The 18,591-nt window shown below is 42.0% G+C and overlaps 1 protein-coding gene across 4 annotated transcripts in view; it reads left to right on the top strand.

Annotated features, from left to right (window-relative positions):
- Pde8a (phosphodiesterase 8A) overlaps positions 1 to 18,591 on the top strand; it is a 150,943-nt gene that overhangs the window by 108,282 nt on the left and 24,070 nt on the right. For all 4 annotated transcript variants that reach the window (XR_013090785.1, XM_076851289.1, XM_076851291.1 and 1 more), the window contains 5 exons: positions 3,605 to 3,683; positions 5,468 to 5,605; positions 10,777 to 10,865; positions 12,691 to 12,742; positions 13,061 to 13,103. Coding sequence is in view for 3 of the 4 variants with exons in the window: in XM_076851289.1 (XP_076707404.1) it covers positions 3,605 to 3,683; positions 5,468 to 5,605; positions 10,777 to 10,865; positions 12,691 to 12,742; positions 13,061 to 13,103 (401 nt within the window). In the remaining variant the exon portion in view is untranslated. The remainder of the gene's footprint in view (positions 1 to 3,604; positions 3,684 to 5,467; positions 5,606 to 10,776; positions 10,866 to 12,690; positions 12,743 to 13,060; positions 13,104 to 18,591) is intronic.

The following is an 18,591-nucleotide window of genomic DNA, read 5'->3' as shown; positions in this document are numbered from 1 at the left end:
ATGTGTCCGCCAATAACTAAAAAAATAAATAAATATCAAAAAATTCTCTCTCTTTCTCTCTCTCTCCTCTCTCACTCTCTCTTAAAAAAAAAAGGGAAAGAGACAAATAGGAAGGGAAATGGAAATATGAGTTAGGGACTTGGGAGAAGTAGGAACTTGTTCTCCCAGTCACCAGAAAGCTATAACAAGCAACTTTGTATTAATGCTAGATTAATAAACTAGAATATAATGTCTAGAAATAGACTTGAGTATATTTAAGGATTTAGTATATGATTAACATTGAAGTCAACATGGGAAAGGGTGGACTTTTCAGTGAATAGCACTGTGATGACTGTTTTCATATAGGACAGGTACTAGGCCAGTGTCTTATATAAGAAGCTTTGATGAATGAATTTAAAAATTGAAACACTCCAGTAGAAAAAAAAAATTTAAACACGCACAAGTAGATGATAAACATGGAAAGATGTTCAGCCACACTATTAATAAAAGAAAGCAAATGAAAATTATATAACATTTTAAAAATTTACCAGATCTGCAAAAGTTAGAAAAGAATGATAAAACCATGTAGGACTTCTCATAGATCTATCCCCTCTTATAGTTGCTATATCAGAGATGAGAACTAACTTCTCATTGTTTGTTTGTTTATTAGTACTGGGGATTGAACCCAGGGGTGCTTAACCACTGAGCCACCTCCTCCCACTTTTTTGTGGTGCTGGGGCCTTGTGCATACGAGGCAAGCACTCTGCCAACTGAGGTATATCCCCAACGCCCCCAGACCCTTTTAATATTTTATTTAGAGCAGGGTCTCTCTAAGTTATTTAGGGCCTTGCTAAATTGCTGAGACTGGCTTTGAACTAGTAATCCTCCTGCCTCAGCCTCCCAAACCACTGGCATTACAGGTGTGTACACCAGGCTCAGCTTCTTTTTTAAGTTTTTTTTTTGTTTTTTTAGAGAGAGAGAGAGAGAGATAATTTTTTTTTTAAGACAAGCAGTCTTTTTTTTTTTTTTTAAAGAGAGAGAGAGAATTTTATTATTTATTTCTTTTAGTTTTCAGTGGACACAACGAGAATTTTTTTTAATATTTATTTTTTGGTGGACACAACATCTTTATTTCATGTGGTGCTGAGGATCGAACCCCGTGCCCTGCGCTTGCCAAGCATTACCGCTTGAGCCACATCCCCAGCCCCTGTTTTAAGTTTTTTGAGGTATAATTCACATACTGTCTCTTGATTTTTACATTTCCAAAAACTAATTTTTACTGGCTGAGCTGTTTAATTTTATTTAACAACAGAGTTTAGTAATACAGCTGGGTGGTGGCGCCCGCCTATAGTCCCAGCTGCTGGGGAGGCTGAGATGGGAGGATCATGAGTTCAAAGCTAGCCTCAACAATGGCAAGGCACTAAACAACTCAGTAAGACCCTGTCTCTAAATAAGAAACAAAATAGGGCTGGGGATGTGGCTCAGTGGTCAAGTGCCCCTGAGTTCAATTCCTGGTACCTGCCCCCCCCCAAAAAAAGAGAGTTTATAATACAAAAAAATAATGTAAAAGCTTTGTTTTTTTTTTATTTTTTTTTATTTTTGGTTTTTTTTTTTTTTTTGAGTACGAGGGTTTGAACTTAGGTTCTACCACTAGCTACCACTGAACTATATCCCCAGCCATTTTTATTTTATTTTGAGACAGGGTCTTGCTAAGTTGCCCAAGCTGGTCTCAAATTTGGGGTCCTCCTACCTCGGCCTTCTAAGTAACTGGGATTACAGATAGGTACCACTGTGCCTCATCTGTTGTTTATCTTAAAGTTTATAATTTATTTCTTAATATCTTGGTACTTTATGAGCAACTAGCCAGGAATAGCCCCCTCTCAATCTGAGGCAAGAGAGCCTCCTAATTTGGGAGATTTCTTATATAGAAAAAAATCCAGATGCAGCATACATGTCTGATCACAGGGGATTTGTTGAACTACTTATGGTATGGCTTTTTTTAGTTGTCAGTGGATCTTTATTTTGCTTATTTATATACAGTGCTGAGAATTGAACCCAGTGCCTCACACGTTAGGCAAGCACTCTGCCACTGAGCCACATCTCCAGCCGTTTATGCTATGACTTTACAATAGAATATTCTATGGTTATTTAAAGTGATAATGGCACACACCTATAATCCCAGTGACTCAAGATGCTGGGGCAGGAGGATCACAAGTTTGAGGCTAGCTTCTGCAACTTAGTGATCTCATTTCAAAATAAGAAGGGCTGGGGATGTAGCTCAGTGGTAGAGCACTTGCCTAATTTGTGTGAGCCCTGGTTCTATCACCAGTACCCACCTACCCCCCTCAAATAACTGTAATTATTGATTGAAAAGATATTGTCTGGGTATTGATTTCAAATGTTTTGATTTATTTTGTTTATAAACAACTTTAAGATAATTTATATACCATACAGTACACCTATTTTAAGTGCATAATTTAATGGCTTTTATTGTATTCAGACAATTGTACACCTATCACCACGATTTTAGAACGTTTTCATTAACCTCAACCCCATATCTACTTTGTATTTGTAGATTTGCCTATTCTGGACATTTCATATTAAATGGAATCATATAATATGTGGGTCCTCTGTGATTGGCTTCTTTCACTAACACTGATTTTTTTTGAGGTTCATTCATGTCATGGTCTATATCAAGACTTCAGTTCTTTTTGTGTCTGCATAGTATTCCATTACATGGATATACCGCATTTTGTTTATTCATTCTTCAGTGATGGACTGTTTATACTGTTTATACTTCTTGACTATTATGAATAATACTTCCCTGAAAATATGTGTTTACTTTTGAAAGCATATTTTCATTTCTGTTGGTTATATATCTATGAGCGGAATAGCTGAATCATATGATAGTTCCTTGTTTAGCTATTTGAATAACTTCTAGATGTTTCCCAAAATGAGACTACACCATTTTATGTGCCCACCAGCAGTGTATGAGGATTCCTTACAGCACTTACTATTACCTGTCTTTTTGATTATTCTAGTGGAGTGATATGCTATTTTATTTGTCTTTATCTGTATTTTAAATTTTTTTATCAGTAAACATTTGTTACTTGGATATTAGAAAATGCTCACAGTATAAACCAAAGTGAAGAAATCAGGGAACAAAGCTAGTTGTTCTAGATGTCCCCAATTTTGTGAAAAATAATTTAAAATAATTCTATAATAGCTACAAATGTTTTATTGTCTCTTCTCTGACAGACTGTGGCATTTTTTGCTCAGTTCTCCTGACAAGGACTCTTGATACTGAGAAGAGATACTCTGTGGGGTTCAGTCCTATAGCTGTGAGAGCTGTGATCTGACCCTGGTGTGTGACCATCTAGGCCCCCTGCCCCTTCACAAGGGAAAGAAAGACAACAGCGTCTGCAGTGGTGATCCGAAGTGCTGGGGCAACACTGGGTGTCGTCTTCATACTTTTATTATTTCCCTTCCCTTTTCTTGAATGAGCACACATTAACTTTATACATCAGACAAAAACACATCTTAAATAAGCTAATATAATACTCCAAGATTGTATTTGATTTGGTAGTATTTATATTAATCAGTTATTTTGTTTCTATCCATAAAGGGCTTGTAACTCAATATTCACTGCATTAGAGAAAAGTCAAGAAGCAATTGAAATTACAAGTGAAGACCACATTATACAGGTTTGTTATTTGGGAGATTTGTCCTTTGGATTTATTGTTTTGTTTGTTCTCATTATTAGTATTGAACTTCTCCAATTTGGTTGTTTTTTTCTTTTTGGAGTTTAAGAGACCAGATTTTCCTTAAGGGATTATAGAACAAAATGAATATTTAAAATAAGCTTTCTAGATAAGAAAATATATTAATTAAAATATATTAATTATTACTTATGGTTCTAGAAAATATCTGTAGGAATACCATAGTTACATTCATTATTTCTCACTGGAAAGAGGGGATGGGGGAGGGGACTGAGAGAGAGAGAGAAAGAGAGACACTCTGTGTGTGTTTTTAGTAAGGAGAGGATTTTAATTTAATTTAATTTTATTTTATTTTATTTAGAAGTACTGGGGATGGAACCAGGGGCGCTCTTCATTGAGCCACATCCTAGCCCTTTTTACTTTTTTTTAATCTTAAGACAGGTTATCACTCAGTTGCTGAGGCTGGCTTTGAACTTGCGGTCTCCCTCACCAGCCTCCTGAGTTCCTAAAATTACAGGCATGTGCAACCGTGCCTGGCAAGGAGAGGCTTTTACTCAAGAGGATTATTACTTGGGTGGGCAGGACTACTGCAATAGGGGCAGTGCTCTGACCATAGGCCTGCAAGCCTTCCTCACTGTGCTTACACCTTTCACTGGTTTTGAAGATAGTTCATACTTACAGAAGCTTACTAGCAATAACTAAAATGTCACAAACAAGAGACCTAGTAATTACAGAATGAAGACCCTAATAGCACAGTGGGTTTATTTGTCACTTAAGATAGCATAGCTCATACTTTGGATAACAGCAAAAAGGATAGTTATGGCAAAGAAACATTCATTTAGTCTGAGAATCTGCCCCATTTTGATTTTACATCTGGGCACACCCTAGTCTCTCACTTTAATCTAATTTGTGACTCTCTTGCTGGTGCTGACTTTCGGGAGTTGGTATCCCGAGGGATGAGGTAGGCCAGTGGTTGGGGGCCCAGGCTTTAGTTCCCATCCACCTCAACTGAGCAACCTGGGACAAGACCCTTAATCTGGCTGAATCTGCCTTCACTGTGCAGAGGATAATATAAATAATAATAGTCACCTACATTTGGGAAGGTGGTTTTGAGAACTAAATGAGTTAATGTGTATGAAGTGTTTATTGTTGTGTCCAGCAAGGAAAACATCTTGATAAACAGTATCCGTTACTGTCTTTATCATCATTAGCAACACATCACAGCTTTGCTAAGTATTTTTCCTCATCTTGTAGTTGTTTTTGAAACTTAAACTATAAAGCATTGTATTTGTAAACCCTTCCTAGTTCATGGCCTGCTTTCTACACACATTATTTATTTGACTTATATGAGAAAAGCAAGATCAGGATTTCCTTCCTGTTATCCAGAGGAGGAACTAGAGATTCAGCTGTGTGAAGTAACTTGCAGAAGCCCAGCAGTGTGTGGAGGAGAGTGGAGCCTAATGCTACATGTCCCAACCTGGTGTTTTATTCCACATGGCTCCATCTTGGCAGCCCCTGGACTGTCCCAGAGCAGCTGCCTTCCATGGTCCTTGCTGACATGTACAAGCCTAGCCAGATACCACTTTTCTCAGGGCTCCAGAATTCTTCTGGGGTTGTACTCTTGTGGCTCTAGAACCACCATGGTGAGGTCCTAGCTCCTGACCTTTCTGGGGGAAAAACAGGATGCCCAGATAGAAGACCTAGATTGTCCTCTTTTCAAAATGTTTTTTTAATTCACTTGATGTTTTTTTTCTTTTGTCTCTCCCCAGTATGCAAATCCTGCATTTGAAACAACAATGGGCTATCAGTCAGGTGAATTAATAGGGAAGGAGTTAGCAGAAGTGCCTATAAATGAAAAAAAAGCTGAATTGCTTGATTCTATAAATTCATGCATCAGGATAGGCAAGGTAAGTAGGAGTCGGTTTATCACTTTTGTGAAATAAAGAGGGAAGGAGTATGCATGTTCCCTGAATACTGCATGTGCCAGGTACTCAGTCTTTCGGAAAAGTAGTCCCAGGAAGTATAGATAGTGTTGTCCCTGTTATTCCCATTTTGCAGCTGAGGATCCAAGGTCAAGAAAGTATATTTGTTATGATTGAACTATAAGCAGAATAACTTGAATTAACCCTTAAAATCATTGTTCTCACCTTTGTGATAGGTGAATAATTGATCTTTCTAATAATTGGTTTTATTTTTAAAAAATATTTATTTTAGTTGTAGTTGGACACAATACCTTTATTTATTTATTTTTATGTGGTGCTGAGGATTGAACCCAGGGCCTCACATGTGCTAGGCAAGCACTCTACCACAGAGCCACAACCCCAGCCCCTGATAATTGGTTTTCTAATGGTAGATGTTGTCACATTGTTCTGGGTTAGAGGTGCCAGTGAAAACAGCACTTTCTCAGAGCATATCTGAGCCCAGCAGTTCTCCAGCCTCAGTCATTCATTCAGAATTTTTAAATGCCTGCTGATTGTCAGGTACTATGTTAGATCCTGGTGTAAAACGAATAACTCAACGAGAATTCTTTCTTTAGAGGGCTCATTTTCCAGAGTTGGAAATAGAGGGAATCATTACATAATAATGTGAGTGGTCACATAATAGACAGAAGAAAGGCAGAGTCTGTCTGAAAGATGTTTCTTTCTCTGATGTGCCTGTCACAAGGCTTTAAGGTGAGATGAGAAGAAGAGTTTACTGCTGCTCACAGTCGCTTTCAGTCTTTCTGCTGGATTTTTCTTCACTTTTGAATGTTGGGTAGGGCCTATTAATCTGATTATTTGAAACATTTGCAAAATGAGTGACCTGTGGAGGTGCCAGGAGAAGTGATGCCCTCTCCCGTTGCCATTAGCCAGTACATGCTCCACAGCACAACCTTGTAGCCTAGTATGGCAGGTGTCATGCCAAGCTTACTGCCCTTGGCCTGGGCCTCTTTCCTTTGGCTTTCCCTTGTGTCTGAGCCCACAAGGTTGCCTTGACCTGAGAACAAGGAAGGGCCAATGGGGCACTGTCAGGATAGTGTCAAAAGCAGATGCTGTGAGAGTCCTGTTTGCCTTCAACTTTTCTGTCTAGGTTAGTTTTCTTACTAGAAGGAGTGGAGGGTCTTCTGGGAAGAGAAACAAAGGTTGAAATGTATGATGAGATGCTAAGGTGCACTGCGCAGGTCAGATAGAGTGTGACTGAGAAAGATGTCTTCAGAAAGAAGCCGCAGAGCACCAGTCCTCCCAGACCACAGTAGCTGTGAAGGGGGCTCTACAGTGGCTGTTCCAATTCTGGAATTTTGGGTCGACCAGTGGTTTTTTCGCAGATAAGACCAGGATGACCACATGCACCTGTGTCCCTTTCACTGAGGAGGGCAGGTAGAGATAGGGAGGGATGTTGGGGGGTTATCTGTAAGCCCTGGGATGCACCTGGTGTCTTCTGGATGCATACTGTTGGGTACCAGGTATAGATGGCCTCAGACTTGACTAGCAGGAGACCTGTTTTCTAACTTCTGAATTTATTGTGAACAAAGACTAGGAAAGATTATCGTATTACTGCCCTTGTACTGCTTTGTTCTAAAAGGAGTCTTCCATTTGCATTGTATATTTCAGAGTTCTTGGGGAGAGTGAAAAGGCATCCATTTTTTTAAAAGTGACCTGCTGGTTTTCTGGCAGGTCAAGCCTCTTAGGTTCCTGAGGTGAAAGGCAAAAGAATAGACAGTTTTTCTAATTCAGTCTCTCCAGGAGAAGGGCTCATTGAGAGGGCAGCAACCTCAGGGAGCCACAGTGCTGTGATCCCTCCAGAGATGTCCACTGAGGATTAACTAGCATGGCAGAATGGAGACTTTCAGCAAGTAGTCAGATGACCATGACTATGGACCCTCGAATTTCCGATTCTAGGTGTTGGTTTTCTAAGTTGGATACTGTTGGGGGCAAAGGGAAGATTCTGGAGCTGCTCAAGCAGAGAACTTTGTAGACACTAGCCACTCTTCTCATAGCCCTCTGCCCATTGTTCCCAGCTGCCTCTTTCTGGGGAAGGAGTAGAAGGCACCTTGATTTTAGCCCCCACACATGCTTCCTTGCATCCTCCATTTATATCCTTGATAGATTTTTCTCATTTTTACTTTTCCCCAAGACTGCCCTGTCAGGGTTTTAGGACCCATAGTCTCCTCTCCTCTCAGACACCTCGGCCTTCTTCTCTTCTAGAAATCCTTAATTTTTTCCCTTTTGCTGTTCTTCCTCTAGTATATACTAGATGCAGGATAAATGACTGCTTATTTACCTTTATCTAATAATGTGTACAGATTCAGGGCCATTTGGCTGTTTTAAACTTTGACCTTCCTTAACTTCTGTGATGCTTCCTCTTTTCTCCCTTGCAGTTCCCCCTTTCCTACTCTGTACCTCCACTTAGTCCACCTTTTATTGTCATGAATAGTCTTATTAAATCATCATTTTGTCACATTATTCCCTCAATGTAGTGCTCAGATTCCTTAGCCTGGTGGCCAGGATTCTGTTGTTGACCTCAGCCTCTCAGTAAATAAAGCCCCAAGTGTTCCTTGATTGTTTACCATGTGTAAGCACTGTGCTGGCTCCGTGGTAGGACAGCTGGGTGATGATGATTTAATCCTCAAGGCACTGGGTGCCAAGAAGGGCTGCATCAGTAGCCAGAGAAGCCCAGCTTGGTTACTAGCTTGTACTGGAAAAAAGGGAGGTATGGGCCTTACTGCTGTGCTGCAGAGGGTTCTCCTGGAGACAGATGCCTGTGCAGAACCACATGCATCTGCAGCAGGCTACTTACTGAAAGCTCCTGGTGCGAGAAGACATGGCTAAGAGCCTGTGTACATTATTCAACTAAATCTTTTTGACAGCATTCTAAGGTAGTACTGTTGTTTGTAGGAATTAAAGCTTACATGATATTCATAAAAAGTATTTTTATATATTTATAAGTAAATATGGTTTATGCTAAGGAAATTTTTTGTTTCCATTGGCAACCAGAAAACTTAGAAAGAACTCTGTCACCTAACCCACATTATTGGCTATTCATCCTGCTCCTTTGGGGACCATGGAGTTTTGGCTGGTACAGCCTGTTATACCTTGGCTTGGGGTCTGTCAGCTGCATGATTATTCAGAAAGGACTAGAGAAGAAGATCCTGAATTTAAAAAAATATATATATATATTAAATTTTTAATCGATTTTTTAAAAAATGACAGCAGAATGCATTACAATTCTTATTACACATATACAGCACAATTTTTCACATCTCTGTTTCTACATAGAGTATGTTCACACCAATTCATGTCTTCATACATGTACTTTGAATAACGATGTCCATCACATTCCACTGTCCTTGCTAATCCCCTGCCCCCTCCCTTCCCCTCCCACCCCTCTTCCCAATCTAGACTTCGTCTATTCCTCCATGTTCCCCCTCCCTACCTCACTATGAATCAGCCTCCTTATATCAGAGAAAACATTTCAGCATTTGTTTTTTGGGGACTGGCTAACTTCACTTAGCATTATCGTCTCCAATGCCATCCATTTACCTGCAAATGCCATGATTTTATTCTCTTTATTGCTCAGTAATATTTCATTGTGGATATAAGCCACATTTTTTTTTATCCATTCATCTACTGAAGGGCATCTAGGTTGGTTCCACAGTTTAGCTATTGTGAATTCTGCTGCTATAAACATTGATGTGGCTGTGTCCCTGTAGTATGCTGTTTTTAAGTCCTTTGAGTATAGACTGGGGAGAGGGATAGCTGGGTCAAATGGTGGTTCCATATCCAGTTTTCCAAGGAATCTCCATACTGCTTTCCATATTGGCTGTACCAATTTGCAGTCCTACCAGCAATGTATGAGTGTGCTTTTTTCCCCACATCCTCATCAACACTTATTGTTGTTTGTCTTCATAATAGCTGCCATTCTGACTGGAGTGAGATGAAAAATCTTAGAGTAGTTTTGATTTGAATTTCTCTAATTGCTAGAGATGATGAACATTTTTTCATATATTTGTTGATTAATTGTATATCCTCTTCTGAGAAGTGTCTATTCAGGTCTTTGGCCCATTTATTGATTGGGTTATTTGTTGTTGTTGTTGTTGTTTTGATTTTTAGCTTTTTGAGTTCTTTATATACCCTAGATATTAGTGCTCTATCTGATGTGTGAGGGATAAAGATTTGCTCCCAAAATGTAGGCTCTGTATTCACCTCACAGATTGTTTCTTTTGCTGAGAAGAAGGCCCCAACTTCCTTAATAAGACTCCTATAGCACAAGAATTAAAATCAAGAATCAGTAAATGGGATGGATTCAAGCTGAATATATATTTTTAAAGTGCTGACTGCTTGATTGAATTCAGAATCTTTTAGGATGGTGATAAGACCCAGCTCCCTTCCTGCCTTCCTTAAAACCTCAAAAGAAGTGGAAGCACCACAGCACAGCCCTTGTCATGTCCCCGCTTCTGCACTGCCCTTCCCTACTGAGGGAATCACCAGGCCTGTCTGACCTTGAGGGCATGATAGACACAGTTGCACCCCTGCATTTTGAGGTTTTACCTGTTTGTTCTACCCAAGTTTGGTACCCAAGTTCAGTCCTGGCTGCCTTCATTCTTCCCACTCTGTCTGCAAGAGGAACTGAAACCCTCCCACATCCCATGGAGGCCTTGAGTCATTCAGAGAAAGAAGCTGAAAGCAGTTCATGATGGAAGTAGCCACAGAATGGCTCCTTCCATGCCCCATCCTGAGACTTTTCTTCTCCAAAATCAAGGGCTGGGCCAAACTCCCTCCTCTACTATAGTGGTAGGAGTTCTGAGGAGCAGAGAGTGCTCTTTATTTGGAGCCCAGGACCCCTCTTGCCAGCAGATGACCACTGAAAACATAGGATATCTTAGGTTGAGGTGACTGACTTTCATCAGCAGTGTGACAGGAGGTTATTTTTGGATGTTTAAGGAAGAATTGTTGGATTACCTGAAATTAGGTTTGGGATTTGGGTCATTCTTTATCCTAATTGCTTTAGCAATGGTAAATGAATCAGAACTGAAGTGGAAAATGTTCTTGGGCTTATGTTTTGAACACAAAGAGTAATGATGCTTATATTCCACTTATAGGAGTGGCAAGGAACTCACTATACCAAAAAGAAAAATGGAGATAGTATACAGCAAAATGTGAAGATAATACCTGTCATTGGACAGGGAGGGTAAGTGGGGGGAAAATGTCCTTCAGTTAGCATTCCAGAATGTTTTGGGTTATTGCAAAATTTGCTTTCAATACTTAAGTTCAGAACTGCTTGCAGAACTTAAAAGCCTTGTAATAAGGCCAGGTATCAACCAGAATGATCTCCCAGGGAGTGTTTCCTTTATGACTTTCTCACAGCTGCAGGCTGACCCTCCACATGCAGCCCAGAGACACCAGACTTGGGACAGTCCGAAGTATTTAAATCAGCATGTCAGGTGTTTTATTTTTGTGTGGTTGGTTTTTTGTTTTGTTGTTGTTTGGTTGGTTGGTTTTGGCTTTTTTTTTCTCAGTATGGGTACTAAACCTAGGGACGCTCTACCACTGAGCTAATCCCCAATCTTTTTTATTTCAAGACAGGGTCTTACTAAGTTACCAGGGCTGACCTGGAACTTACTGCAGGCTCCTGGGTAGCTGAGATTATAGGCATACACCACCACATCCATCTAGAATGTCAGTTTTCAAAGCTGTGTGATAAGAATGCTCCCTAATATTTAAAAGATTTGTATCTAATTTGATTATAACCTATATACCATTTCTGCAAAGGCCTATCAAATTTGTTAAAAATATTTTAAATGCTATCAGTTATGGAAATTCTTATGTAAAACAGATATGACTACAGATGGGAAATCATTATGTATCAGGAACCAAAACAAAAAATCAGATGGTTCATCTTAGAACCTAATTGAAATAATTTGGAAAGTGAAAAATTATGCATATGAACTGTGGAACACCCAATAGAAGACATGTAACCACTAAAAATGATGATCATAGAACACTAATTATACAGGGAAAGTGTATGATATCATGTTAAATGCAAAAAGCAAAATGTGAAGTCAGACCTAACGTGTGATCAGTCATAGATAAGAAAGGAGGCGAATAGGAGAAGCTTGGCTCTGGCAATTGCAGGTCTCCCACCATCCTCGGCGCCCCATGTTTGCCAGACGGGCCACTTCATCCTAACTGCAGCCCTGTGAGGCTGCCACCATGATTGTTTTCATTTTACAGATGAAGAAACTGAGGCTTAGAGAGATTCAGTTTCTAACCCTAGTGTGGACTTCCGCGTGTGCTGGTGCCAGGCGCAGCCCTCAGCACTGACTGCACAGCTCACGTGCTCTGTGTCACCAGGCTGTGCTGCCAGTTGGCGATCGCCTCAGGGAACTGGATCTGTGTGGGTTCTCTGTTCTGATTCTATGCCCTTTTATGTCCTTTCCAATTTTTTTTTAATGATAAGTGCATAGGGATTTGATTATCAAGGGGGGAAAAGTGAAAAAACTGAAGGAACAATAAATAAATGGGGGAAAGAGTCAGCAGCTTCTGAGCTCACTCAATGCTTTGTTTTAGAGTCTGGTTAACCAAGGTCAGGGGGAACCTTGGCCCCAGTGTTGGCCTTTGGCTGTTTCCATGAGTGACTATGAACAGACGGTTTGTCAGAAGTCAAAAAAGGGTGTCAATATAAAGGGTAGTGAGATCCATAGCATGTTGGGAAACTGAAGGCTCTTGGTTGGTCAACATGCAATACATTTTTAAAATATTTATTTTTTACTGTTTGTTGTCATGACTGGGGACAAATTTTGTTTTTACTGAAGTCACTTCTTTTCTCCAGAGACACCAGAGGATGTTTGTAAACGTTCGTTCATTTATTATTGACCTTGGCCACCAAAAAATAGAAATGCTCTTAAAGCATTTTGTGTAGTGAAAAGGGGGAGCTCGTTTCATAATGAAAAATTAACTACATGTCCATCAAATTAATGTCAGGAGAGAAATAATGCATTGTTTTGTATTTGCAGAAAAATTAGACACTATGTGTCCATTATCAGAGTATGCAGTGGCAACAATAAGGTATGTGAGAAGAGCCCTAGGACCCCAAGCTCACCGCAGCAAGATTTCCAGGCATTCAGAACTAATGGCTTTTTTTTTTTTTGGTGGGGGGGCTACTGGGGTTTGAACTAAGGGGCATTTAACCACTGAGCCACATCCCCAGCCCTATTTTGTATTTTATTTAGAGACAGGGTCTCACTGAGCTGCTTAGCACCTTGCTTTTGCTGAGGCTGGCTTTGAACTCTCAATCCTCCTGTCTCAGCCTCCTGAGCCACTGGGATTACAGGCATGTGCCACCATGCCTGGCCAGAATTAATGGCTTTTAAAATTTCTTTTTAGGCTGAGAAAATACCAGAAGGTGTTCAGTCTGACACTCATACAGGTATGGTACCTTATATTCTGTTGAGCTTTAAGAGAAAAAATAAAAACAGAACCTTCCTTTGATAAGTCTGTGGATATCGTGGTGGGACCCTATTTTTCTAGCACCATAGCATCCCCATGGTGGGTTAGGAGTTCAAGGACCCAAGCACTGGTGGGCATTCTGACAGATAGATGCTGAGGGTAGTCTCAGCCTGCTGCCCGGTCAACTCAAACACGGGACTTATGTCAAGATGTATTGAATGTATGTTTTAAACCCAATCTGTGCTGTAAGAAGCAGATAGGATTGGTGTCACACCCAGAACTTTGGGGACATCTTCACCTGCCCTGACATAGTCCCCACCAGCTCATAGGATGGTCACTGGGCCCTTCAGATTTGCCTCATCTCCTGTCTCCCACCCATTCCTGGGATACCACGTGTTCATCCCCAATATGTGTTACTACAAATGCTTCTCCCTGGCCTGGAGTCACCTGTTTCCTTCAGATATTTCATGGAGTCAGCAAACCCCTTCCTGCTCTGTCCTCACAGATGGGGGTGGTGAGTGGCATTCCATCAGGTGCTTGTGTGGACACTGTACCACCCCGCCATGCCCAGGCATTGTGCTTTGGTTGCAACTAATCTATAAGGGCCTCCAGGGAGAAGACCACCTTCCATACCTTTGTGCTGTTAGTGTCATGCTTTCTACAGCACCACAAGAGTTTATTCATGGATTCTAGGAGTGTTTACTATGTTTTTCTGAGCGCTCACTGTTCCATGACAGTGTGCTAAGTGCTTTATGTGTGGTTTATTTAACTGAGGTCCTGGAGTAGCCCAAGGAAGTAGTAATTGACAGATGAAGTTACCTTTTCACAGGTAAGAAAATAGACGGGCTAAATAATTTGCCCAAGGATGTTCACGTAGGAGGTGGCAAGGGTTGATCTTGAATCTCAAAATGCTAACTCCAAATTTCTGAAGCACATGCAGAAACAGTTCTTATAGGTGCCCCAAGAGCAACCAGAGCTTTCATCTGACAAGAAGAGACACCAGGCAAGTGATGAAAAGTGGTCAGCACGGATCGGGAGGGGCCAGTGGAGCCATGATGGCTCACAGAAGAGAAGATGTTCCAGATTGAGAGAGGCAGATTTGAATAAGAATAGGGGTGGGGAAGGGAAAAGCAATAAAAACAGGCACAGAAGAGGGAAAGTACAGGGTGTGTTCTAGAAAAACCAAGTACTAAATGTAGACCAGTATAAAGGGGTAATGGTTCGGGGAAAGGAGTTTGGATCAATATGATCCTTAAATGGTAGGCAGGAAGTTAGCTTTTCATTTATAGGCATCAGGAGTCAGAGAATGTTCAAGCAGGGGTGTGAGAAAACACTTGAGCTCTAGAAGTCCTTAGATTGTGCCTGTAACACAGTTCACATGGAAGGAGGGACAGAAGTACTGTGGCTGAGAGGAGAGAAAGCATTGGCAAGGAAAAATGATGTGATGGGGGTAAGAAGAGAGGAGTGACCACATGTGAGGCTGGTGTGGAACCAGGGAGCAGTTGAGAAGACCTGGCTCAGTCTGGAGACTTAGAGTGTGGTGACAGGGCTGGGGAGGTCAATGCAGAATGCTTTCCGTGTGAGTGGGCAGCTAGGCGGCTGTGTTTATTCACTCCTCTGTCTACTCACGGTACACATTTCTTTGAGTACCTACCTGCTGGCCACTGGTTCCTGTGCTTTGCAGAGAGATAAGGGTTAGAGGTGCAGATGTTTCAGACCAGCAAAAGCATTAGCAAGCAACAGCCACGGAACAGATGAGGTAGAGTCCATGAATGGTAAAGGGGAGTGGAAACTTTGAGGTTACTGTGGAAGAGAATGACAGGAAAAGGAGCAGAGGGGTGAGGCAGCATCCTGGAGACCACCTGCCTCAGAGAACGAGGAAGCCATGCCTAGGGGTGTGAAGGAGGGAGTGTGTAGGGTGTCACTGCTGCCCAGAACAGGGAGAAGGGAGGAATGGTGAGGGCTGGATGGCATGGAGCAGGGCCAGCGATGCGGACTTTCATGTTAAGGAGCTCACGTGACCAGTATAAGTGTGGTTTCAGGAGAAGAGTAAGTGCAGAAGCCAAATTGCAGGAGACAGAATAATCAGAATAAACATGACCAATGTGGTCCTATATGCAACAGTCCTACACTGCAAGCTTACAGGGCATTTCTCCTGTTTGATTTTTTGTTGTTGTTGTTGTTGTTTGTTTGTTTGTTTTATTTAAATTCTTCAGAATAGCCCTGTGAAGTAGGCATGGCTATCATTAACACTTTATTACAGAAGAAACTGAGACTCAGAAAAATTCAGTGACAGCCTGACTTGGACAGTCAGGAAGTGACAGCTGGCACTGGAAAGGAGAGTTAGTGAGACTGTTGTTAAGAAATGTTAGGCCAGGGAAGAACCCCTCAAACAGCGCTGCTCTGCCGGGTCATTTAGTCATTTCACCTGAACAGCACTCACTTAGGAATCTTACCCATCGCCCAGTTGAGCCACCCTCCTGCCCCATCTGAGTCCCCCGTGGCAGCATAACCATCTTTATGTTTGAAGGGCCTAGCTGGCTGGCCTTGGCAGAGCAGGTGAAGCTCTTATGGACTATCTCAACTCCTCAGTAAGACACAAGAAAAATTAATTCTTAAATAGAAATGGAGTTTATTTGGAAGGAGATAGAGTAGCTTTCAGATTGGACAGGAAAGCTTAGTTAGTTTTGGAAAGGGGGTGGGAAAAAGAGAAACTGGGCAAATGTCCCCACTATCCTAGGCATGCCATAGAAGCAGCATGGTTGCACACCACTGGCTGTGGTGGGGTGTGGGAGAGGTATTGCTGCCACCATCATGGGCAAAATGGCTTCCTCACTCCCTTGCTCACTTCACTCCAGTGCAGACTGGGGAGAAAGCACTTATTTGGCTGGCGTGGGCCACCTGCTTCTTCATAACTTCCTTGGTGTGGAGCAAGGGAACCTCCAGCTCCTCCCTTCTGTGGTGGGAGCCTTAGAACCCCCAAACTGAGAAAGAAGGCTGAGTCCAGGTGTCTAGAGAAGTAATAAAGCCCCAGAACACCCCCTTTCCCTGGTCTGTGTCTTGCTTGCACATGACACTGTGTCTCACTGGTGGTCTAGTGACAGTGGTCCATTCTCTAAACCTGGATTTGTTCTGGGTCAGGCCCCCACCCTGGCCGAACACAGAATTCACTGCCTGATGGAAGATGGAAATAGTCTGAGCACCACTTTACCATGTAATACCACACTGGAGGGAAATGGGGGACATTTCCAGTGATGATGATGGTTGAGCAGGTGTTTGGAAGAGAAGTGGGGGTCAGCCACAGGACAGAAGGGAAGGAATCACATGCACAAAGGCATGGAGTCAGGTAAGCGGGTGAGCCAGTTTGGGGAAGCTGCGGGGCAGGCCGTGTCTTCATAAATGGGTGAGTTGAAGGGGTCAGATCTTAGTGTGATGGGGTCAGATCTTAGTGTGATGGTATAGAGACCAAAGGCAAAGAGACAGTGGAGTGACAGTGTTGAAGAGCTCCTTAGAGTAGTCGGGGAATTGGCATACTGTGCAGGAGAGAGAAAAGATTTGCAGATGACACCAACACTTCCAGCTTGACCTGTGGATAACACTGATTAAAAATAATAAGTGAAAATAAGATGGTCATGAGAAATAGCAGATTTGTACAGGAGAAAATAGAAGGTTTAGGTTTGAATTTATTACATATGAAGTCCTGTAACATTCTAGTGTAGCTGTTTGGTGGCATTCAGTGATAGGCAAAACTCTGGGCCCTGGGCCAGCTCTCCTAAAGAGAGGAATTGAGGCAGGAAGAAAGTCCTAGGAATGGCACCTGGCAACAATAGACATTTAAGAGATGGGCAGGGAGCAAGATGTAGAATTCATTCACTCAGCCAGCACTGTCTGTGCTTGGGAAGAACCTGCATTACAGCTGAGGGGTGTGGCATATCAGGTGGTACTAAGTTCTGTGCAGAAAAATGAAGCAGCATATGGGAGGTAGGCAAGGCGTGCTAGTAACAAGGCAAGCTCTGGCTCTGTTGGCATGGAGTGTGGCCCAGGCCACAGCATGCTTTTCGTGCTGTGGTCTTGTCAATTGTTGCCAGGGTTGGGACCATTGCTGTTAAGTCCCACAGATCACTGGAGACTTGGAACCTCATCCTGCACCTGGGGGGAAGTAAGCCTGCTCTGGAAGAGTGGATAGTCAGTGTTCACCATCCAGTAGGAGACCAGAGAGCACAGGTGGCAGACAGCTGTGTAACTGGCTGTCCACAGGTGGTGCTGATGCAGAGCAGCATTCCACATGTGCCTGCAATATAGAGTGCCCATGCAAGGGCTCAAGCAGTCGCTGAGGTCTTGGCACAGTGACTTGGGGACTTGAGCTCTTCCCATTTCCATACTGAAACTCCTACTGCCAAGCTGCAGGGTTAATGCAGTTGGGAGGAAGTTGCTGCAGGTGAGGGGTGGTGGCTGGCTACCATCTCTCCCTTCCCCCCACTGCTTTTCCAGCATTTCCTGGATTTATCCAGGGGACCAAAAACATGCTGCTGATGTTTCTGTACTAAAAAAAAAAAAAAAAAAAGGCAAAATTTAACCCATTAAGTCCCAAATTTTCAATTCTGCAAATATTTCAATGAAATTGGCAGAGGTACATTAAAATGGGTTGGAAATCATAATCTACAGCTTATATTTCCTTTATATATTTTTCATATATATGAATGCTCTAATCATTCACCTAATCATTCTTTTCTCAAAAGAACAAAACTTTAAAAAAAAACCATCTATTTCAAAAGTTACTGAGTTGTATATATTTTTTGCTCAGTTTGAGTTTTTATACATGTCCCACACCTGGGATGATGAGACTTAGCTGGTTAAGGATCTCGTTTTACAGAACAGGAAAACAAAAGCAGGAAGGTGAAGTGGCAGGTGGTGCTGGGCCCAGACCACAGCTACAGAGTCCTCCTCTGTGTTCTCTCCACTGACAGGCCTGGTACTTGAGGTGGGTCTGCATTTGTTGAGCATTCACTAAGTATGTGGCCCTTCAGCAGCCGAAGTCTGTAGGAATTGAAGGTCACACTTCCTCTTTTATCCCCTGGTATTCAACTTCTGAAAACTGGGCACTGGGCAGACAGGGTTGAGGTGTGCATGGCCCATCTCCACCCACGGGGTAACAATTGCTTAAGAAGCATTTATGACATGCTACAGGGACTGAAGGGAGCAAAAATCCTACCGGGGCTGTTGGAAACAAGAGGATCTAGTATTTACATAAAGTAGCTTTAAAATGTCTCAGTAGAAATTAAATTTACGGGAGCTGGGGATGTGGCTCAAGCGGTCGCTCGCTCGCCTGGCATGTGTGCGGCCCAGGTTCAATCTTCAGCACCACATACAAAGATGTTGTGTCTGCCGAAAACTAAAAAAATAAATAAATATTAAAAATTCTCTCTCTCTCAAAAAAAAAAAAAAAGAAAAGAAAAATTAAATTTGCC

This window comes from Callospermophilus lateralis, chromosome 3, assembly GCF_048772815.1.
Source record: "Callospermophilus lateralis isolate mCalLat2 chromosome 3, mCalLat2.hap1, whole genome shotgun sequence".
NCBI lineage: Eukaryota > Metazoa > Chordata > Mammalia > Rodentia > Sciuridae > Callospermophilus > Callospermophilus lateralis.
This window is presented reverse-complemented; position numbering and strand designations above follow the sequence as displayed.